This window comes from Cydia pomonella, chromosome 1 (assembly GCF_033807575.1).
Source record: "Cydia pomonella isolate Wapato2018A chromosome 1, ilCydPomo1, whole genome shotgun sequence".
Taxonomy (NCBI): domain Eukaryota; kingdom Metazoa; phylum Arthropoda; class Insecta; order Lepidoptera; family Tortricidae; genus Cydia; species Cydia pomonella.
The window spans coordinates 5,794,044-5,818,544 of record NC_084703.1 but is presented as its reverse complement, the minus strand read 5'-3'; the positions used below and the strand labels follow the sequence as shown (position 1 = coordinate 5,818,544).

The following is a 24,501-nucleotide window of genomic DNA, read 5'->3' as shown; positions in this document are numbered from 1 at the left end:
TCGGAAGTCATTCGACATTTAATCTATCAGTTTTCTTTTCGATGAAGGAATTCATCATGAGAAAACCTGTTAAATCTGCAAAGAAATTCAAAGGTAGCTTAGCTGGTGTAGGTCAGGAGCTATAGCCCAAACCCTTTTGTTCAATGAGAGTAGGACTAAGCCCAGGAGACCAGCGGGGCAGCTGCATAAGCATGGCTTGGTGACATACGATAAAAACGCGATCATGCTACTGCCGCAGCAATGATGAAGAATAATTAATTAGATGCTGGCAAAGTTAAACATATACCTAATTATATTTCAATTCAAGCGGTAGTATTTTGTTGGAAGTGTCGTTTTGAGAAAGCTGTTATTTTTTACTTCTCTGACGGAGAAACGGTACGATATGTATGATAATAAAAGCGAATCTTGCATGGCGCTGTTTGTTAAATATTTTACAAGCCCTGAACGCAGTTGAGTCTGTGTAGTGAAAAACAATAGTCATATTTATATAAATTTCTAGATCATAAACATCTAGATGAAATGACTCAGTAATTGGATTGGAAATCATAATTATTTATCGGGGCGCGCATTTTACCGATATTTTAAAATAATTAGGTTTATTTAAAACCAATACAAAGACAAAGCAAAAAAAGATGCTTAACTCTCAAAGGAGGGTATAGGATAAATATGAGCTATGGCAGACACTCGTTTTGTGAACTATTATGCTAAAACGCGAAAGTATTCCTACATTTTGCAAAAGAGCTCCGAAGAATTGTGGTGTGTGTCGTGTTTCTCTTCCTTGTTTCTCTTATTTGCCTTATGCGACGGTTTTTAATGTTAATGTTACCTTTATTTACTATTATATGTAACACTCTTTCATCAAGAAGTGTCTGACATGTTATATAATTAATCATTTTCTTAAATCTGTTGTATTATAAGAGTATGACATGTGACGTGCTAAATGTAATGTCCCATCAGTAGCCGTAAAAGTACATGCCGACTTTATCAATGAATTTATTCATAAATTCTTCATGCAATATCGCAGCTCACTGTACAGTCAGCGTCAAATACTTTGTAGCAACCAAAGTAGCCAAATAGTTCGGTACACCATATATTTAGTATGGTGTACCGAACTATTTGGCCACTTTGACTGCTACGAAGTATTTGACGCTGACTGTACAAGTACATTACTTGGTCAAAAAATTATCTTATATAATCTTATCTTATCAAAAAGCTTTCTAACAATTACCAACGAATGTTTCCAGGCATGCATCGACGACAACCTAGAAATGGTGGAGTTTCTCGTGGCGCACGGTGCGGACGTGAACCGCGGCGACAACGAGGGTTGGACGCCGCTGCACGCCACCTCCTCCTGCGGCTTCCTAAGCATAGCCAGGTGAGCCCCCGACACACTACTGAACATGGCGGAGTTATGGCGCACGGGGGATGTGACGGCGACAACGCAGGCTGGTTACCGCTGCACGTCACCGCCTCCTGCGGCTTCCTTAGCATAGCCAGGTGAGCCCCCGACACACTACTGGACATGGCGGAGTTATGGCGCACGAGGGACGTGACGGCGACAAGCAGGGCTGGACGCCGCTGCACGCCATCGCCTCCTGCGGCTTCCTTAGCATAGCCAGGTGAGCCCCCGACACACTACTGGACATGGCGGAGTTATGGCGCACGGGGGATGTGACGGCGACAACGCAGGCTGGTTACTGCTGCACGTCACCGCCTCCTGTGGCATATCTAGGTGAGCCCCCGACACACTACTGGACATGGCGGAGTTGTGCCGCACGAGGGACGTGACGGCGACAATCAGGGCTGGATGCCGCTGTACGCTACCGCCTCGTGTGGCTTCCTTAACATAGCAAGGTGAGCCCCCGACACACTACTGGATATGGTGGAGCAAACTGGTATACGGTTCACTTACAGGAAAGCGATGCCCATAGTTCAGTTCAAATATACTTTATTCATATAGGCCTAGCAACAAGCACTTACATATTATTATCTTAAGCTAATTATCAGAGCAATTTATTGATGTAAATATTATTAATAGATCAAATATAATTCATAGATCAAATTTAATACCAAGAAATTCACAAAATATCGTCAAGCAAAAAAAAAACAATTGTATTGTCACAATCTATGGTAAAACTCGGCTGAGAGCTCATTCTAAAGTCAGAGCGTTCCCGCAAGACCCGTGCTCGGAAACCATACAGTGCGTATTCAGTGGTTCCAGGGTGTGAGGTTCGGTGCTAGAAAGTGGCCATAACCATCAATCGATTTATATCTTTTTATTGCACGAAATTCTAAGAAACATTGTAACGGTAATTTAGTAGCGTTTTTCATAAGACTTCCTTCTTACGCAATGCTAAGTTTACTCACTGACATCGCCGATAGCTATTCCAAACAGTGACTCATAGCCTAAGACTCTGTTTCGTAGACTACGGATTATTAACCTTTTGAACGTCACTATTTTTTATCACACGCCATAGTAAATCTTATTAGAATGCATGAAGTTGCTTAGTGACAGTGAGTTAACAAATTTAAAATACAATTATAAGATTTGTACTACGAGCCCCAATGCATATTAGGCCGTCTAAACACACATTAAAGTACGGTACTTATTTAAAAGAATATTATAATTTCCAATAACAATAACGGCAAATCTACGTACGAAATATCCGAAAACCTATCGTTGCCAAGATCTACAATTCGAACGACCATCGAGCACCACCAAAAAGACGGAACAGTCTCTCGTTTCACGAAACCTAGCCGTCTACGAATATCAAGAAAAATCGCCGTGCGATACAAGAACATTTTAGTCAACACCTGTAAGACTGTAATGGAGAGAATGGGCTATGGTTTTTACACTGTTAAAGAGAAATAATTACTTACTTGAAATAGCCGCCCGCAACATGCCGCTCAGGATTAAAGCCGTTTTTGATGCAAAAGGGTGACGGCACCAAGAGGTAGATGTTCTATTCTGCGTCGGCTAAACGGAAGACGATTATTTTTTGCAAGTGGTATACTCGTATTTGGAATAGTTATATTTGCATTGTGGCTCGTATAAAGTATCTGAAATGATTTGTTTAAAGACGTATCGGAGTCCCGATGTGGGGGTTACAAGAGTTGTTAAAGCCAATACTCCGTTTATTAAGTAAATTATCCGGGTTCAATGCGTACGGGGCTTTCTTCTATCGGGGACGTTCTGACTACTTTTAGACCTTCTTTTCATTGTAATAAGGCTTATGATTGCAATTCGTCTGTGATACAGTATGATTCATAAGACCTTTTTTATAATTATGAATGACCCATTAGTATTACTTCTTAAACTACTCATGTTATATAATGAGTAATAAGACGCAGGAAAATCTCTAAGACGACAACTAGCTAGCCGGCTAGTATTCTCCATTCCGGAAAGTGTGTATTTTTAGTCATATGGCCAAATTGGCCGTATACCATAAAGGTCAAAAGGTCTACTTTGTCGGGAACGTGACGTGTGTGGCAGCTACCTTAATAATCTGCTAAATTATATACCGTTGAATTTAAAGCTAAGTTATCAAACGTTAATAACGTTGTCATGCCAAATATCGACTTCTTAGCTTTATCAGAAGTGTAAAAAATAATAATACCTAGTGTCACGTACCCGACACTTTTCTGGAATGCCCCACTAACAAGCTGGGATCTGTTGGGCAATGCTGTAATCCTCTTAAGCTTCCAAACAAGAGGAGAACTACAATCTCATATTGGTTGGAAATGTTCAAATTTTTCATCTCCGGTTCGAAAGTCGCGCGACTAAGGCTACCAACGCTCTCTTAACTTGTGACTTTCATAATATTTATATCTAATTATTTGTGACTTGTTTCAGGTATCTCCTTGAGAGCGGAGCGGACGTCGCAGCAGTGAATTACGATGGCGAACTAGCTGTCGACATAGCTGAGAGCGACGCAATGGAACAGATGTTACAGAAGATTATCGATGAAAAAGGTGAGGCCAATGTGGACGCCAAACCTATCATTTCCATCCAGGCGTAAATGAAAACGTGGCCCCGTTGGATCATTTTCGAGGTCTAGTTATAATATACCTGTGTGGGATCATTATCGAGGTTTAGTTAGCTACATTAAATATAGCTATTCAAGTTCGTTGAGCCAACATGGCAGGTGTCTCATGAAGCCTATCTCTCCAACTTGTCAAATGACACCGGACAATGTAAATATCCTGTACATTTCTAGGTTGGTAAGTAACGACGATACTAACATTCAATATTTTCTGGATTAGAGAGTTACAAATGAACTAAAATGGAAAGTAAGTTTGTACATAAAGCTACAGTCCAGAAAATCGATAATTCCAATAGGGAGAAGGAGGACCTACGACGAGGTACGATCGATCCTAGAATTCAGCTTTAAGATTAAATACTATCTTTTTAGTAAACCCGCTCACCCGTTCCGTGAAAACGCGCCAGCTAGCGGATGCCCTTAGTTAACGTATTTGGTGGTCAAATGGTGAGACAGTTTTCCAATCCAAATAAATAATTACAATATTTCTGTTACGCAGGTATCGATTGTGAGAAATCTCGTAACGCCGAAGTGGACAACCTGCTCAGCGACGCAAAAAACTGGGCGGCGAATGGCTACGTCGAAGTCAGGGATCCGAAGACCGGTGGCACGCCACTCCACGTCGCCGCCGCCAAGGGTTATATCGATGTAAGTGTAATACCGTGGGTTATATAGTCACCATTAAAGGCTCTGCTACACCATGCATGCGATAAAATTGTACGTCACTGCGAATCCGTACCATCACCATTTGTTACCACTAAATTAATAATGTTTTCCAATATATTTAGCCACGGCCGTCGGCACAAGAACTGTACGGCCAACAATTAAGCTCCATTTAGACGGATCAAGAACTTGCATGAGTTGCATGCAATATTCGATACATTGATTCGGTAAATACAGAGTCAAATTTATTAAGTCGATCGACTGAAGACCGCTATGTAACGAAAATCGCAAGTACGTTATATTGATGTAAGTGTAAGACGAGTTTGATGCTTCGCTGTGTAAGACATATGTTCACGAGCCAGGTATCCGTCCACTTCTAACAAAAACCCTTTGAACCATCACCATCGTTCAAACAAATGTAGCTCCTCTAATAACTTTTCTATACACTTAAAAAATAAAGCGAGAAGGTTAGAGAAAGAAAGAAAATTATTGCTTAAACGTTGAAACCGAAACGTTGAAAACAAGTCTTTGACGGTAACCGGTAGAAACATCAACAGCCTCGAAGTTTGATTCTCTCTTTTTTACGAGTTTTGAGTTGAAAGACATACGCCTCGGAATGCCAGCCCCCTTTCTCTGCTCTAAAGGAACTCTGACAGAGCTTGTTGACCGAGTGTTAGCGAAGGTCTCCGGTAAAAATGCTTTAGTATGTCCAGATGTTATCTTTCGCGATTTGCGGGAAATTTTGTGAGCAGGTTCGTTTGTAAGACGGATTTATAATGTAGATTAGTTAAAAAATACAGAAATTGGCATAAAGGAGGCCAGTAGGGTCTATGGCACTTAAGACCATTGTAGGTTCGCTGTGATAATGAATCAAGGAAGTATTTTAAAATTTTCAAGCTTATTCAGAGGTTTACAGCTCACACAGCCGCTATTTTATTTAAATGTTGTTTCCCTAGGTGGCCAAGATGCTTCTAGAAGAGTGTGGCGTGGAACCCGACTGCTTAGACTACGAGGGTTGGACGCCGCTGCACGCCGCCGCGCTCTGGGGGCAGAGGGAGGCTGCTGCGCTTCTACTCAAGTGTGGGGCCGATCCTCATATCAAGAACTACTCGGTATGTATACCCTCTAGCGTCGCACGGTCCTAATACTAGCACAAATTCCCTCCAATGACATTTGATTTGTTATTACTATGGAGAGTAGAGGTAAGGAGAACAATCTACGTGTATGAAAAGTGTCCATCAAAAAACCCTAAATAGGTGGCGCCACGATACATAGCGAACTAATTTTTGACTTTGATAAAAAAAATCAAATAACTGACAGCGTACTTCACTCCATCAATAACGTTCAAGTTCATGTCATGTTCTTATTCTACCCTAGCGCCACCGGAGAGATTTCGAACTATTATTTATAGCTGCCAGCTGAACACTTTAGCTACAATTCTCACATAAGAGATTGTTCTCCTTACCTCTACCCTCCATAGTTATTTTTTGTTTCGAGAACGAAACAAATTCAGTTATATTTTCTACCATTGATTCAACTTTGACTGCCCATATTTCTTGTATAGAGGGCTGCTAGAGGATACTGCGGGGGTTACGAGCAGAGCTGCGAAAATAATAGTTTAGGTTGCACAATAATAATACATTATAACAACAAAACAGTACCTACAAGCGTCAATCAATAAGAGAAGTATCAAATGTCAAATTTATAATTATACTATGTAACTCGTCGAAGGTTTGTTCAGTTATATCTCTCGTTTCGAATGGTCCTTATGACAGTTCCTTCAAGTCTTTTTAACTATAATCGGTAAAAAAAAATACTATAATAAAAAAAACACAAAAATATACTATCCTCTATACTTTGCGCGTCGAGTGATAGTCCATGATGGGCATTTTTTAAAAGTTTATCACATTAATTTATGTAGATAATAATAATATGAATGTTTCCAGGCCCAAACATGTATGGACCTAGTGGACCCGAGCATATCATCGTGGCTCGCCGACGCCATCCTCAAAGCGCCGCGGCGCGTCAACAACAACAACAAACGCAAGCTCTCGCCGCCGCGGCACGAGGTCAAGCGGGTCGAGTTGCAGATCACAGGGGACGTGGTTAATGGTGAGGAAATATTTGGAATTAAACGCTTAGTCGACGCTGTACACTTTGCCTGAGAGCGCCGCGCGAGATAGACTACCTGCCTCTTTCTAATTAATACAATTAAGCTCAATTTACACGGTGCGAGAATTTGCATGCAATATTTGATACATTGCTAAGTCTAGCGACTTTTACCAAGGGGGAGTTTTCGCCGAAGGGTGTCAAGTTCCAGCGATTCTGCAGCCGGTTCCCGGGCACGGCAGGATTGCGAAATGCATCTCAGCCATAATATGTTTTTTTAGGTTTTAAGGTATATTTCGTAATATATTGCCTGAAAATAAGGATTTTAAATTTAATTTAATTTAATGAATTCAGTCTATTGACCAAATACCGCTATGTAACATCGCTTGAAAGTTCTTAATGCGTCTAAATGGGGCTTTAGAAAAAGATGGGTAGTCTTTACTGGTGGCGACCGTCATACATTTGTATGTAACAGATCTAGACGCTCAGAGATGTAGCGTTTTTTGTGGTTGTTTGGTTAGGTCTAGTGTTTACTCATAATAAACGTAATGCACTATTGCTCCCATTACATAATTTTATTAGAGACTCGCAACTTTTTCGTTTACGTTGAAAATATAATAAGTTGTTGCTTTGTAAGCGCGTAATATACAAAGCTTAACCTATATTTACAACACATAATCATTTATTGAATCATATCTATTAGAAAAGTGATCTATTTATAAAATGTAGTACTAGGATAAAAGGACAATAAAATAACTTTTGTTATTTAAGTATAGTCTTTAGTTTTTGAACTGAGCTCGAGAAGAGAATCTATTCAGTATTGTGTTAAAAACTGCAAATGGGCGGCGCCTTAAAAAAATCGGCCAAGTGCGAGTCGGACTCGCACAGGAAGGGTTCCGTACTATTATCTATAAACAGTCACCCATCCAAGTACTGACCCCACCCGACGTTGCTTAACCTCGAGATTGGAAAGAAATATTTGAGGGGTATAGAATCAAAGTCAGCTAAATCCATATCAAATCAAACTATAAGTTATGAATGCCATTGTAATCATCGATCAAATTCGAAGTACAATTCCAAAGTTATTCAGTATCAAGCTCAACGAATTACTAAAAAATCTACTTCAAAATATTGTATTAGTATCAAAGACAGCTATATCCCGTATGGTTGGAAACGAAAACAGCTAAAATCGTGATCAGCCAATCACAGCGTCCTTTTTCTTAAAAATGGCGGTAACTTCAAAATGGCGACTTCTATAGTAAATAGCGTTTGCGTGTCTGCTGTTTTCGTTAAACTTTTATGGTAATTAAGCTGATTTGAAGTTAAAAAATCGTGATAAGATAAAGTAAAAAATACAATGGAAGTGCCTGTGATGGAATCTTCGCAAGGGAAAGGGAGGAAACGCAAGAAAAACCCAGAAAATTGGAAGGCAAACAAAGCCAAAATTGATAGGTAAGTTTCAGACTAGTGATGTACTTACTATGAAATGATGGCTCATAATTTCGTTAAAAGTATGACGCGAAACGCTGCTTTCCGTTATAAATAAGAAGTCTGTGATAAAACTACTAATTAGTAAATATAAAAGTTTTAGTCTTTTTTTTTACAGATACTCAGCAAAGTCGTTGCCTGAACCAATTACATGTAATCATGATAGTAAAACATACGCATGTAAAAAATTAAAAGTACGCGATTTGCTAAACTTTCATCGTTCGTTTTACGCAAAACCGTTAAAAAATAACCAAGATGCATTAATACTAAAATGTTGTAAGGTAAAAAAAAAGCCAGCGAAAGCGACCTACTAAGAATACAAGAAAAAGTAGAGATTTTACTATAAAATATAATATATATGTAAAAAAAGAATTGATTCCAGTTTGCCAAAAACTATTTTTGAGCACGCTTGCTACTTTGGGTTTTTGTTACTTCCCTGACAATCTTCTTCACGCACATCACTAGTCATAGTATGTCATCACTTTATTATTGGGATCAAATACAGCTATATCCCTTCGTCTTAGAAACAAAGTCAGCTAAATCCAAAAGTTGGTATCAAAAGCAGCTAAATGAAATAAATTAAATTCAATTAAAAATTAATCGTAACTTTGATCAGTTAGTGTGTAGTTCCTGGAGATATAATTCTTAGCAAAGTTTTTGGAGTTTTCTTCATACAGCGATCCAAAAATAAAAAATAAAAATAAAAGTTTTATTCCTTTCATGAAAAATTTACCAAAATGGATTTAGCTGACTTTGATTCTATACCCCTCATTTATTTTATGCTGTTTTTAGTATTTGTTGTTATAGCGGCAACAGAAATACATAATCTGTAGAAATTTCAACTGGCTAACTATCACAGTTCATGAGATATAGCCTGGTGACAGACGGACGGACAGCGAAGTCTCAGTAATAGGGTCCCGTTTGACCCTTTGGGTACGGAACCCTAAAAAGATTAAGGGCGCTGTTTAATGTATGTCAATTATCATGTCTATAGCCGTAGGCAGTAGATACATAATGGAGTGCCACGCTCCTTTATAAAGCTTGGCGACCACCCGCTACATTCCATTGTTCATTATGAATCTACCGGCTAACACAGTTTATATTTGAATAACATCGGACATTTTTCCGACCCTCTTTATGATGCCTCTGTTTTGGGGTTTCTATGAATAATGGATAGAACCTTTTGACGAGCTCAGTTCATGGGGCCTACCGCGAAAATGGAAATTCGCAAATTGCGAGGATCTCTCACCTTTACGTAATAAGAGTGACAGAGAAAAATGCCCGCAATTGACGAACTTCGATATTCTCGGTTATAGCCCAGAAACGAAAGACTATACTCTTGGCGTGGAATGACCGACTACGTTATGTTTTCCCTAATAGTAGACCTACAACGCACGCAGGGTTATCGTTCGTGATGCACATTTTCATTACTTCTTTATCATTGAAGATATCATAAATATCACGATTGTTGTATACTATGTATTTAACGCACGTTCCTCAGTTGTTTTTGTCTTAATTCATTAATGAGAATGAAATGATTATTCCCTTGATCATTACAGTATATGTTATGTCATATTTTGAATGGAATGTGGAATATTTTATATTCTCTCCCGTGAAATATTCAGTTGCATAGCTTTTAAAGTATCAAGCAACAGTTTTGTGCTGATTTTTGGGTAAGAGTTCAATGTTATAATTTTAATTTTAAATTTAGATGAATCTATTTATGTCTTTAGAGGCTTCAATTCAATTGTGAGGTATTAAAAAATAATAAAATACTTTTAGTACCTCTCTTGCGAAGATTACAAAGAGCATAAACATGTCAACGTAATTACAACGCATGCAAGCGTTCACATAAGTGAAATATTCCACAGCACCACCTGCACTACATCGATATCCAGACTTAGGAAGAGTAAAGTGACAGCAGAATTAATTCTTAACTTAACTATGAAATACCATGACACTCGAACCTCTAACGTGTTATTCGCGTAATTTTAGTCTAAATGGCGCTCGGTATGTTCTGATCCTTCCGAGTATCAGTTGGCAGCAAATGCCCGCCGTGTTCTGCCCGGCCCCGCTCGCACGGTCACTTGCTGCGGGCAGCAACAAATTAACTTATCTACACACATATGGTAAACTCTCTATGATGCCTTCAAAATCCGTAAATAACATTACGATAAAATGTTTTGTGACAGCAAATTTCTTATCTGTGAATATGTTCATTTTAATATCAAAAGTTAGTTAGTATCGAACGATATGGCAATCGGCCACCGACCCTAGTTTGTCTCTGAATAAAAAAAAACTAGGGGTGCGTGACATGCGTGAATAAAGTTTTCATTTACTGCCATTTGACGTACCGTTTATCTTTTAAGTAGTTTTTAAATATGAAATTTCTTATACATCTATCTACATAATGAAAGCCATTAAAACACAAGTGTGGGTTTAAGAAACGAACGAAGTGAGTTTCTTAATAGGAGCACACGAGTGTTTTAATACCTAATTATGTAGAGTTACATATACTATTTTATCTGCACACATATTATAAACTTTCTATGATATATTCACTAACCCAAATTACAGCCTACATTTCGTAGTTTTTTTTTATTCCGAGACTAATTAGAGTCGGGGGGCCTATTTCCGTATCGTTTTATACAAACTAACATTTTGTCAAAATTGTATGTAATTTACATTTCAAGTCGAACAAAAAGGCATCTCGACTGATATTAGAATAGAAGTAGAATCGAACTACTTTTTTCTTCAGAGATGTTCGAATAAACGGTATCATGAAATATACATCCTCAACTGTCAGTTTACTCTTTCTTAAGCTGCATACGAGCTAACCCATCGACTCCCCTAATCTCACGTACACACTCAGACAAGCCGCCCGCGCCGGAAATCATTAAGGACAGCAAGCCGCCGAAGGGGCGCGCGCCTTCACCCGATGCTGAGGAGGAGGCGCCGTCATGGCGGCGCACGGCCAGCTTCAGGAAACAGGAAGTCACACGTGAGTATCAGGAACTCGGAGGGCATTCGTCAAAAAGGTCTTCTATGACGTGGCTTAGCAACTTGAAATCTGTATTATATACCGTTATATTTAAAGCTAAGTTATGCCAGGTATCGGCTTCTTAGCTTTATCAGAAGTGTAAAATAGCGTCACGTACCCGTTTTATGGACATCGCCACATGCGTGCGTAGCGCTGGTTTTAGCTCACAAACCGCTGGCGGTTTCGCATTAATGTGATAACCGCGATTTCGTCGACGCCTGATTGGTTTGAACCGAGCGGAATGAGGAACCAGCGAGGACTAATTTGTTGCGCGAGACAAGTAATTATATATCGACAAATTAATGATTGTATAATATGTGTGAAGCCTTAGTAAAAAAAACACGCCCCTTCATTTCATGCAGTTCCAAATGTCGTCTCATTCACGTGACGTGATGTCTTATTTGTCGTATTCCCTAAAAGATTTTAATGACTATCTGCTTATAACTTATTTTAAAATCTACAGAATTCGTTGTATTGTAGAAAGATTTAGAAACATTTTAAAAAACAACGCGAAGATTGATCTGAATGTAGTACTTGAACTGAATTTTATAAACTTAATCATTAGCAGCCTACTTCAATATTAAAACAATTTAAACATTCATAATACCTTTTTGAAGCCACTGACGGATATATCCGCACCGTAGGCCCAGCGCCGAAGACGGATTAATCCGTCACAGACCACAGAGCAACATAGACCTACGTGCATATGCATAAAGTTCAATTTTAGATTTGACACTTCGGTGTTGTGGCGTCCGAGTGACAGCTTTTGTGTTTGACACGGCGTCGAAAAGGTTATTAATTTTCTTATATTATTTCCAGGCGAGAACAAACCAGCGAATAACGCTGTCGACAACGACACCATACTCAGAAGGACGCACAGTTTCGAGAACGACAAGACGTGAGTCAATACTAATGCATGCGAAGATTTTCTATCACTCTACCGTGTTTTTCTAATTTTGACCTTATAAATATTTGAATAGAGTATGTTTTTTCTTGGCATGACAACCCTTAATTTGGCAATGTTCTTTCTGACGAATATAACCTTTGACCCTTTTTTTTGTATCTTTACTCTTTTGTGCCAAATTAACGGTTAAAACTGTTACTACTCGCAGTTGTCAGTGTTAAGAGTCCAACTAAGCACTCCACACTGACTTTGACGTAACAAAGTGTATTAAAAAACACAAAAAAGTCACATTTTTATAGAAAATTGATGTTTATGGTGAACCTGCCAGACTTTGTCATTGCCAAGTCTTTGCAGAGTTCGCTTGGTCTGACTAGCTTTTGCATAGTTAGCTCAAGTTTTAATCATTTGTTATATACTCTAGAAGAAATGAGAGAATAAAACTTGTGCTATGCCATTGTTTTAACCTTTTAACCGCCATAGTCTGATATATGACATACAATATCCAGATCATTTCGCCGCAGTCTGATATATAAGGCAAAGCATCGTGTAACTTCGTACCTGTGCTGACACAAGTACGCTCGATGAAAAATTCTAGGCGGTTAAAAGGTTAATGATAACCTAATCGATGACTAGTGCTGGCATGGCCAAATGAAAATAAGGAGAAACAATTGTCTGTCACCTGCGATATACCGGGTGTGGACTGTCAGAAAAAAAACCCGGTAAGCTGTATTCCTCAAACTGACCAACATTTGTTCAGCTACTTTTAATAATAACTTTTTAGAACACTTTCAAGTTTATTCTAAGACGCAATGTATTGCGAATTTTGTTATGTTTAAAGCGCGACAACGTCAATTACACTGATGACAGCGTACATTGAAGGTAATATTTAATTTGTATGAAAAATAAGAAGTCTAAAGAATTCATAATTACCCGATATAGAGCTATATAGAACTGGGCTAAGGCCTCCCCCCTAGTCTTCCAATCTTCCCGATAACTGCAGCATCGATACAATTGATATTTATCTGAAAGTTTCGTGTACAGTTGACTTGTTTTGACGATGCGTTTATAAAGTCGCTATCGCGTTTACCTCTTTGTTTTGTTAGCTTTTCATGCCAGCACTATTCAGAATACAAAATGATCATGCTTTAAATATTAAATACAGAAACCTGAATGTTAACATAACTGTAATATTAATGTCGTTAACGCATTAGTAATATTTTGAGCTCGTTGAAGTTTTCAATTAGGGAGGGGAGCACTAGTAAATTCGTACGTAAAAACATCGAATATATATAAAAGTAACTAGATAAATGATTTCTCTTTTAATGAATACTTATTCATCATTGACATTTATGTTATGATTAACATTCAGAATATTCTTTAATATCTTAAAAGTAATACTACGACAATGACAAGTTCATTTTTATTCATTGTGCTAACTGGATCTCTGTAGCAATATAAATACCAGAATACCAGGACTTTTGACTAAGAAGAGACCGAAGATGAAATTACAACAGCATACTTTTCAGGATTATTTAGTTCTAAATGCCCACAGCGTAAGAATAAGTACATACAGTGTGTAAGATGTGTAAAGTGTCGGAACAAATTTCGTGCCCCCCAGATTTATCGCTAAAGAAGATGTCCAAGTGTGTAATAATACCAAGTCCGAATGGGATGGCCTTATGGAACTTGCAATAGGAGTAGCGGAGAACGCGTTAATATAGTTTAGTCCTGTCATAATCTGTTTTCATTTTCTCATATTTCTAAAAAGTCGTATGTGCCACCTAAACCCAACTAAATGACTTAGGTTGTTTTTGGTATAACGTCAGCAATATTCAAACGTGTTTTTAATTTTATCGCATTGTGTATGTTCTGTCCTTCATACGCCTGTGCGTGCATGTGACAACTCTATAGTATACTCAGGTCATAAGTTCTATCACTAAGGTTTTGACTGAAAAAATGTAATATAAAGCTTTTAATGAAAAAAGTTTGCCATGATTTGAAAGCTTATTTTATACTGATTAAACCGTAATATAATTCGTTTCGTAATTTAGATTGCGTCTTTATTTCATAATTGGGTACTTGACACATGTTGAATATTATAACAAAATTTAGTTAAATGGATAGAAAATGAGCCATTCATTATAAAAAAGTGGAATTTAAAAAATTATATTGAGATTATAAAAAAATACGAGGCTCCAGTCTCAAAAAATATTTTTTTTTTGTCTTACAAAAATGGAAAAGAAAATGGAACCATTCGATTCCTTACATTTTATTGAAAAATAAATTGTACAACAACTATACATATAAACGCTATTTCAGGGTCAAAATGGCAATTTCCTTGATCTTCCATACATTCAGGACAGACTTATATAATGTGACGTCACATCATATTATCATTTTGTTAGAGAAGTTTCAACCGTCGAGTTCGAGCGTCAGACTTTAGCTCTCATGTCTGACCTTTGTGACGCTTAAATACCATGAGTCCTATATAGACATTTGATCCTCAGGAAAATCAAGATCGATTAACATTATTTACAAAAAACTGTCAAGTAGCCAATTGTGTACTTTAGGATTTTCTTTAGACGCGAATACGCGGCTGTATTGTGAAAAAAAAAAAATGCTTTACAAAAGGGAATAAAAATCAGTATTATATTAATAACATAGATACAATTGTTTATTTGTATGAACCTACTTTAATAGGACATTATTTTATCGCCAGCATTTAGTTCTGCGACAAGTCTGTACTTCAGCTATTACCCTCAAAACTTAGGGTACTTTTCAGTGACACGCTAATTTTGGACTGCTATCCAACGAGTAGGTTTGGTAAAACAGTTACAGTTGCAATTATGGCAATCCAATATACATGAATTATATATTTTAAGAAAGATAAAAGATCCAGCTTTTTTAGAGATTTAATCATGCAATAAAGAAAAATAAATAGGGATCAATATCACCTTGACCAGGTCGCGTATTTTGGTATATGGGGGTTTTTGGGGGTATAAAATCGATCTAGATTAGTCTTATGTTTGGGAAAACGCGTGTTTTTGAGTTTTCATGCGTTTATTTTCGATGCAGAATATGGTCGTTAATTTCGTGTTGCCGGCCACTGTCCGTCTAGTCCAGCGGATTATGACGCGGACGGCTAGAAACGAGTGTTACGGGTTCGAATCTCGCCCAGTGACTAACTTTTGTTTTTTTTTTGTATGTTCAAGTTTATATATATATATATTTAATTTTTATTGTTTTAGACAAGTTTAATTTAGTGAAAAAATGTAGTTAAGATTATCACCTATACACCACCATATTACAATAAATAGTTATAACCGAGCAAAGCTCGGTCGCCCAGGTACTATATGACTAATAAGGGATCTGTACCTACAACTTTTTTATCAGTCAAACGTTTTTGACAGAACTTATGACTTGACTAAGTAATTGCTTTTAGCCGCAAATTGTCTGTTACCGTAAAGGGCGCGTAGCCAACGTGAAAATCGTTAACGCTCAGCGTATCGTAGTAATCTCTCTCTATCACTCTTCCACATTAGTACGACAGTAATAGAGAAAGATGACTACGATACGCTACGGAGCGTTAACGATTTGCATGTTGCCTACGTGGCCAGGCCGTCTACTTTAGTTTTTAAATTGGAGGCACGAGTTTTTCATAGACTTGACACATCTTGATCGGTCTATTTTACAACCTTTTATTTAACTTGCAATGTACATTATATTAAAGAGAATTTCAAGAGGTGGATTGTCAAAGAAACCTTTGTAGCCACAGTAAATTTACTGCCATCATTCGACATATGATTCAAAACTTTTAGAACCATTTGATATTTAACAAATTTAACACATATCAGTGGAAGAAGAAGGATTAAAGTCAAATGACTTGAAACTTTCTGCCTCGCACAGTTAAACTGTGGAATGAACTGTCGCCTGCGGTATTTCCGGACCGATAGGACCTTCAAACCTTCAAAAAAAGAGCGTACTCCTGTCTTAAAGGCCGGCAACGCACTTACAACCCCTCCGGTGATCCGTCTGCTCGTTTGCCTCCTCTATCATATTGACAATCCAACTCTATTTCAAATACTTTGATACCATGTACGTATATATAGACATTTACCCATATATTTGACCCAGACGGGTCAAATCTTGCAAGTTAAATTATACTCACTTCGGGTGACAATGTAATATTATGGTACCATCCAGCTGATCTGATGATCAGAGATCGGCGGGGGTGAGCTGTTCAGTTTTTGCATAACATGGACATTCCTTGTCATTTAATGGTAATTGACAACATTTCAAAATTTTCAATATCCCCAAATCGAAAACCATTTCGAGAGGGGCTCCTGTAGATTACAATTTTTTTTTTAAATATATTTTTTACGAATTTTTGTATTCAAATCTCTAAAAATAGTTAAAACGGAAATTTACGTCACCCAGCTCCTTCAGTTCTGCCACTACAAGCAAAAAAATGACTTCCGATTGGGTTGACATTGTCATTGTCATTGAAAACCATCGTTTGACTTGAGTTTTGACGTTTGTGACACTTGTTAATTTGTGATTTTATTTTTAACGTTTGAGGTTATGTCACTCGCACTGTTGTCTATGCTCAAACGTAAATTAATTCAACGTTTTTTCCAGTGTATGAAACAGATCCGTGACGTCACGATTCTCACAAATGACGTTTGTTACATACGCCCTTTTGTTTCAAGTAACAATATAAATAGATTTTATGACCAAAATATAGGACTAGCAAAATAAAAAAAATACGGGTACCTTAAATTAGTGCGTTCTTTCGATGTAGACAATAAAAAGTAGCACTTAAAAATATGAAATGTTGTCAATTGCCCCATATGTAATATGTAATTGGTAATTATAAACTAATTAAATTATTTTATTTCGGCTGCCTTCACGTCACGTCGCAATCCAAACATACGGAATGTGATTAATCTACTTTACACAGCTTTCTGCTTAAGTGAAAAAAAAGTTTTCATCTAGTATTAAAGTAAGCTTCCTTAGATAATATAATTATTATTGTTTATCCATTTCACTCCACTCACATCAGTGGATGTAGAAGGATCTTTTTCTATATAAAAATAAAGCTCAAATAAAACTCAAGGCGAAACAAATTAAAAATTGTAAATATAGAAAAACTTATAGTTATTTATTACAATAGCACAGAAAATTAATAAAAATAAAAATAAAAAACTTTATTTAGCTATATGATAGCTCACACCTGCTTACAAGTAATAAATGATACAAGGTGAACTTACCATTGTAAATAATTTATAAACAAGTTTTAAGGTAAATGCAATGAAACATTGAGTAAGCGTCATCTGATCCCCGTACTAGTAAAAACTGTATCACGGTGGATCAGGATTCCCCTTGTCGTTGTTTACATTAATGTGTAATTATTATAACTATTTAATATTAATATAACATGACTTTTCTTATCGTTAGATATGAGGGTAAGTTAAAGTTAAACACAATTGAAATAAAACTGTTGGAAGTAGCAGACAACTAATTAGTTCGCGACAGTCGCACCAACGCAGAAGGACGCATGTCACTAAGGACTAGCGCTAACATACGACCCTAAATGTACAATAAATAAAAAAGCTTAGCACTCGTTTTGTAATGAATTTTAATTTTAGTTTAATAATTTCAGTCTTGTCTTCTTTTAATATTTTATATATGGATACTACATATCCATATTAACATCTACAAGACACATCTACATGACATTAATGACGTAAAAACAGCTCACCCCCGCCGATCTCTGCTGATGATGGACACAGAAGCTGGCTATAGGAATTCTATGATAATACAACGCAGTCTAATTGTGTTTGGGCTTGTTAGAATTATCTTGATGAGATGTTGGTTGCCTGTTGAAGTAAATACAATTAAAGAAATTGAAATTTTTGTCAAAAAAACCTATTTTAACTCATACATCACAAAAAATTGTCGATTGTTTTCAGACAAAGACAGAAATTCAACCGAGTGAATTTGTTGATAAACCGCTTCGACAAGTTGTTGGGCCCGCGGCGGGTGACGCTCTTCCGGTCTAGCGCGCTCGAGTTAGTCTGTGTGTCTGTGTTGCGTCCTGAGGGCTTACCGAAAACCACGTTCGACATGTTGCTTTCCTGTCATACTTACGTACGAATTTACAAGTGCGACAGAGAGGCAACACGTCGAACGTGGTTTGCGGTAGGCCCTTTGTTCGTCCGTAGGTCGGACTTGCACTATCGGTCACTTTCGAATAGCGAACTTAGGATACGAATAGCGCGTAGCAGATACGCACAAACCAATGGAAACGCAATCGTTTCCATTGGTTTGTGCGTATCTGCTTAGTTGACATTGACAATTGTGTCGAATACGTCTCCGCTACCCAGCTCATCACAGGTTTGATCGTGCTTGTATTACAATTAGAATCTTTAGGGTCGTAGCCAAGACGATAACCGTTTATTGACGAAGGCCAATCAAAAAGTTAAAAATGTATGACAGTTGCAAACGAAAATTTACGTGATCTGCGATCAATTGATCATATCCATACTTCGAGCAACACAAGCTTCCGATACGTCGGTAGAGAACAACCTAGCGATATCTTAGCGTACAAATTATTCTGCCATTTTTTCCGGGGGGAAACGTGCACACAGTCGCACTTCTCACTCAATATATACAAAATCCAAAATGACGCACGTCAAAGACAAATCTTGCACTCCTAGATCTCTTTTTGTGTACGGACGGGTCACATCACACACCTCACTATGCCCAGTTGGGCATGTGCTTCGGCAGAGGGGAAATAGTGCGAATGCCGACTTCCCGGTGTTGTTCAGAATATACATACTTTATTTGAGTTAAAATTTGCGTTTTCTATAAAATATTTAATATTTGAGTTTTTTAGTTATACATTGTACGAGCAGAATGTACAGTCAGCGTCAAATACTTCGTAGCAGTCGAAGTGGCCAAATAGTTCGGTACCATACTAAATTATGTTGTAGTTTAAAGACGTAACTGCAAAACCTAATTTTTGCAAAGAGGTGACCGATATTGCAACCGACAAAGATAGATTGGGTACGTTGGTAAGGTGTAGGGTTCAATGTGCTTTATTAATATTATATTACCCCTTATTCATAAACGTGTACTAAAGTTACGATGCCGCTGAGCACATAAAACATTAGATGGGAATTGGTCACGACTCAATAGAAATTAATGAAAAAAAAATGACATATCGTCGGGGCCGCGTAATTAGCACTGGTAAATACTGCGTATCACAACATTAGACTTAACAGGAGAAGCTTAAAACGTTGTATCTTTATTATTTTGAACCCTACTTTTTCCTTTTTTACCTGATAAACGCCCGTGGAAAATATGATTCAATATTTTCTGTGTAAAAAAGGAAAAAGTAGCCTTCAAAATAATAAAGTTACTTACAACGTTTTAAGTTTCTCCTTTAAGGTTTGCTGTTGTGTAGATACGCAATATTTACCAGTGTCAGTTACGCGGATTTACACTATCCTCGACGATATCTAATTTTATTGTAGTTGTCAAAATGTACTGGTTTATAGGTGCGAGGTTAGATGTTTTTTTTTTCAAGATAATCAAAAGAATATGATAGGACATGTAAAGTATAATAAACTGTATTTTGGGCACAAACTCGAAGCTAAAGATGGCGATTTCAGACATTTTTATGATCAGACTTGAGAAAGAAAAACCAAATCATTTAAAGTTTGTTTAAAAGAATCTGGAAATGCGTCGCCTACGATTCAAGACTAGGACGATGGAAGAAAGTTAGAAGAATCATTTGATTTCGAAGAATCATTTTCATTTTATACAACTCATGGTTTATAAGATAGAGTCGGGCCAAGTTAATTCTGCACATGCTTTGCGCGGGTTTAAATGCGATAGACGCAGCATTGAACGTATGCGATCACGAAATGTAGGGTAAGTGACTAAATTCTTACCGCTGCGTTTAAAATGTAAAACATTACCTATATACTTACGGTCATTAGATTATCTGATTCGAAATGGGTGTGCGACAAACGCATTGCGTTTGACGCTGCGTTCACCGCATAAAAAAAACGCGCGCTCTAGCTTAGACAGACTCTAGAACTAGAAAAAAAATATAAATATAAAATATCTTCAGTTTTACGCGTGAACGTACGTCATTTGTTGTCCTAGCTTCGGTCATTTCATTAGCGTTTGTGGGAAAGAATGATGTAGCTGATTGTGATTACAAGATATGATATCGGTATTAACCATGCATACTAAACATTCATGCGTGCAACATGACATGACGTCGTGTGGCGAATTTTTTAACTGTTAAGTTAGTGTAACTAGAGTAACTAAGGGTTATTACACACTTGTGTTTATACGCAGGTAGGTAACTAATATAAAAGAAAAAAATATTTGCGGTCGATGTCTTGTGACAGTAGAACTATTCCCGCATTCGCATCTGTAATAAACTTAACACTGTACAGTGAAGAAATTTGATTTCTGTGCCATTTTGTACTTTGTCACACTGAAAATAAATATAAACCCGCTAAAGATCTCAAATTATTTATTTATTGTTTGTTAGTGTGACAAGGAATAAAGTTCCACAGAAATCAAATTACTTAACCGTACAATCGTACATACAGTGCTGCGATTAAAGCGCTTTGGCAATAAAACTGTTTATATATTCAAAGTGTTAGCGTTCTTGACTAAGTTAACACGAAGAATTAATTTTGTTGCTGATGATGGACAAACATTGCCTAGGCGCATAGCTTTAGGGATCGACCATAATGATGATTAACAAACGTTGATGCAACGTTACGCAATGATAATTATGAGGAGCATTTTTATTTTTTCTTGTACTTTGAAATCCGACCTCTCGAGTCCTCTCCAACCTCTAAGACCTTTTCTTTATTTTAAATAAAATCGCGCGTGCGATATCTCGTCCGTGGGACTTAAAGGTAATTTCTGCCGACGCGAAATCGCGTTCCCGGGACTCGAGGCGTAAATGAAAACGTCCATAAGAGTAATAATTGCGATAACGCTGCGTCACCGCTCCGTGCGGTCCCTTCAACCGTAGCACTGTAGCATGCTTGTGTGTTGTGAACAGTTTCTATCAGCGCTACCGCGACGTGACGGCGCGTATAAAGGCCTCCTCCTGCCCCTCTATACCTCCGCCGCCGCTCGCTGAGAAGGAGACTAATGATACTAACGAGGAAGTTCAGACAAGGTGCCTGATTTGCTGGTGTCAGTTTTGGATTCATTGGTGTTCGTAGTGTAAGGCCTGAAGCGGCCCCGCTCGAAGCGGAGCGTTCGGCGGGGCGTGCAGCGTGGCGTCGGGCTCACAACTGATTTGAGCAACGTGCATTAAGGCCGCTCCTATACTTTTGCATTTGTTGAACATGCACGCCGCACGCCCACCACGCTGCACACCCAACTCGAGCATCCACTAAGGCCTTACACTTAAGGAGACGTGACTCAGAGGAAACTTTGTTTGGTGCGAGATATCTGCTTGTGAGAAACAAGAGAACCGCGAGCAAAGATGAATATTATTGATTTTGGCGACTCTAACACGCCGGCGCAACGCACGAACTGTATTTGATAAAGTTAGCATCAAATATCACACTGTAAACTGACAATTAGCTTATCATGATATACTTGTATTATACGATGTATATTTATGACAATTCATAAGTGTTTGTTGCTAAGCCTACTTCAATAAAGAAAATTCATGTGTCTTTTGAATTTGTGAAACCTTGTTGCAAAGTTATAAGGTCGACCGATCGTGAAGAATGGTGCTGTTTTAGTTGTGTCAAACACTCGCTGCGCGCGAATATGTAGTGTGCTCTCTGTCACATCTACCTGTGGCGGGCTGCGTGCTATCTCTTTTTTAATTGATTCGCGCGCAGCGAGTAACTAACGCAACCATAGTTCTTGCTCACAAACTTGATAGACTGCTGGAGTGGATAGTGATGGACGGCGCCAGACATTTTGTAGTAATTGCATTGTCCAATGCTAATTACCACGAATTATTTTTAGTGCTTATACGAGTAACTCTTTGACAATAAATTTCTTTGAATCGAGTTACGGCTCAAAGTTTCCACTGGCCAGATTTAGTTGTAATATGAATCCAGAATCGACATCGACACTACATTGTTACATTCATATTAAACATTTCATATTAACTTCATTTAAGATCAATTCAACCGAATCATCTTGTGTACTAACTTCGCATCTCCATTTTCCAATACAGTATGTGTGTTTGAATTGCAGAATATGTTGATCTTAGATGAACCTTTACTTTGTTTGCTGTTTCTGTTATAAACTAGGGATATTCGTACAGATCTATCCGTCAGATATGTCTGGCATAAATGTGTGAGTGACACGAATTAGGCACAGATGTGTGTGTGAACAGATTTCTGTCAGACCCATCTATGCCTTATTATGCCATTAATATGCTATTCCACAGATATTTAGTCCGATGTGACGGACACATCTGTACGCATATCCCTACCCATACGAGCTCTATATGTTATGTGTACAGTATATAATGTATGGGTCATTTACAAGTATAGTTGACATTTTTAGAGATGATTATTTCGTCTCAAATCTGCTGCTAAACAAAATGTATTGTTTCTTTTATGCACAATGTTAGCTACCGAATTGCTCATTACTATGAATGTTCAAGCCTGTTTAAAAAGCTATTTTAGTGTTCTATTTATACGATTCAAATTTATGTGACAGCTTCTTGTTATCTTCGAATATTTCTATCTAGATGTGTCTCCGAATGCTGTTACATGAATGTGAACCATATAAGTAGAACGCTAAAATTGCTTTTTAAACGGGATTGATCTTTCTCTCTTACATATGTCAAATGGTAGTTACCACGGTGCTTAAAAGAAACAATGCGTTTTGTTTAACAGATTAGGATTTGAGCAGAAGAAATCGTTTCAGACATTTTCAACTATATTCTATACGTACGTTTATTTATTATGTAGTTAGACGGGATGATGTGTAGAGAAGATACTGTGTCTGATTATTAATACGAAATTATTGAAATATCAATTCTTAGTTTTATGTTATCAAAGTTATATTTGGGATTAATAATTAACTTATACCTGGTATTGAGATCGATTACTTTTAATTGTTAGGTACATATAATTTCTTTTTGTTTTTTCCTGGTGGTTGGCCGTTTAGTTGGGAATGGTTCAGAAGTAGTTTTAGGAGATCTTATAGTAGAAGATTTATCTATATTGGTACCTGGTTATTACTTTGCATTTGGTAAGCGTCAACATATTAGCGGCGTATCTAGATTTTGACTTGTTTAACTTTCGATGTAAACGACATGTATTAGTTCTAGTTATTACTTAATACGCAATTTGTTGACGCTTGATAATTATTTTATGGTTAGATTTAGTCGATTCATACACTGCCAGCGTTGACGTATGTTAAACGGAATGGCAATGCCTCGCTCCCGTCGTATGCTCAGTGTGTTTCAATTTTTATTTTGTTCGCTCCGCGAACAGCGTTGGCAGTATATGATTCGACGCACTATAAACCAAAAATCACAACCCAATACTAACTCATTTGTTCCCGTACAGATTAAACTCGACAGCGGAAAAGCGAGAGCGAGACGCCAACACATGGAGTCCCACGTCCACCGCCGCCAACACAAACACAACCAACACCAACACCACAACACAGACCACTGTCAGGAGGTATGTACTTTTGTACGCTGTTATAACCCGTCTTAAGGCGGGATTTCAGTGTGCGTGAATATTGTTATGCGGCACAGAGTTGCACATTGGTGGAATGCCGCCTTAAGGCTCGCTCACGGCGACTTAGCAGCAATTTAGTCGCGCGTTTCGGGAACGCGTGACAGAATCGCGGCATGTAACCCCTTCATGATGTAGCATTTGCGATGCAGTAGCGATACAAACGCGCTACTGTAGCGATACAGTCAGGCTGTTTTAATTCAGCATCACTTTTGTATCGCTGCAAAAAGTCGCCGTGGTGACCTTAAGCTAACTCTTCATCGATTGTGGCAGAAAAAAAAGTGAGGTCTCATTTCTACTTTCTGATGCCATTGCCACACTTTGTCATAAATGCCAGTACCATGCAGAGTTAGCTTGGTTCGACTCTTATCTGCACGCTCCTTCGGTGTGTGAGCGAGATAGCGATATTTCTTTCAATGTCAGCCTAGTAAATAATTAAGGTCAATACCGGTAAGTGTGGCTGCCGCACTTACCGGTATTGACCTTACCCGTATT

General features: G+C 37.9%; 1 protein-coding gene across 8 annotated transcripts in view; it reads left to right on the top strand.

Moving 5' to 3' along the window:
* Positions 1-24,501, top strand: part of LOC133521332 (protein phosphatase 1 regulatory subunit 12B) — a 102,479-nt gene that overhangs the window by 30,337 nt on the left and 47,641 nt on the right. For 4 of the 8 annotated variants that reach the window (XM_061856278.1, XM_061856431.1, XM_061856510.1 and 1 more), the window contains exons 2-10: positions 1,245-1,375; positions 3,854-3,972; positions 4,540-4,688; positions 5,660-5,815; positions 6,650-6,815; positions 11,173-11,301; positions 12,160-12,238; positions 21,342-21,461; positions 23,833-23,949. In XM_061856278.1, the coding sequence (XP_061712262.1) occupies positions 1,245-1,375; positions 3,854-3,972; positions 4,540-4,688; positions 5,660-5,815; positions 6,650-6,815; positions 11,173-11,301; positions 12,160-12,238; positions 21,342-21,461; positions 23,833-23,949 (1,166 nt within the window). The remainder of the gene's footprint in view (positions 1-1,244; positions 1,376-3,853; positions 3,973-4,539; positions 4,689-5,659; positions 5,816-6,649; positions 6,816-11,172; positions 11,302-12,159; positions 12,239-21,341; positions 21,462-23,832; positions 23,950-24,501) is intronic. The other 4 variants (XM_061856592.1, XM_061856750.1, XM_061856674.1 and 1 more) reach the window with 3 other exon arrangements.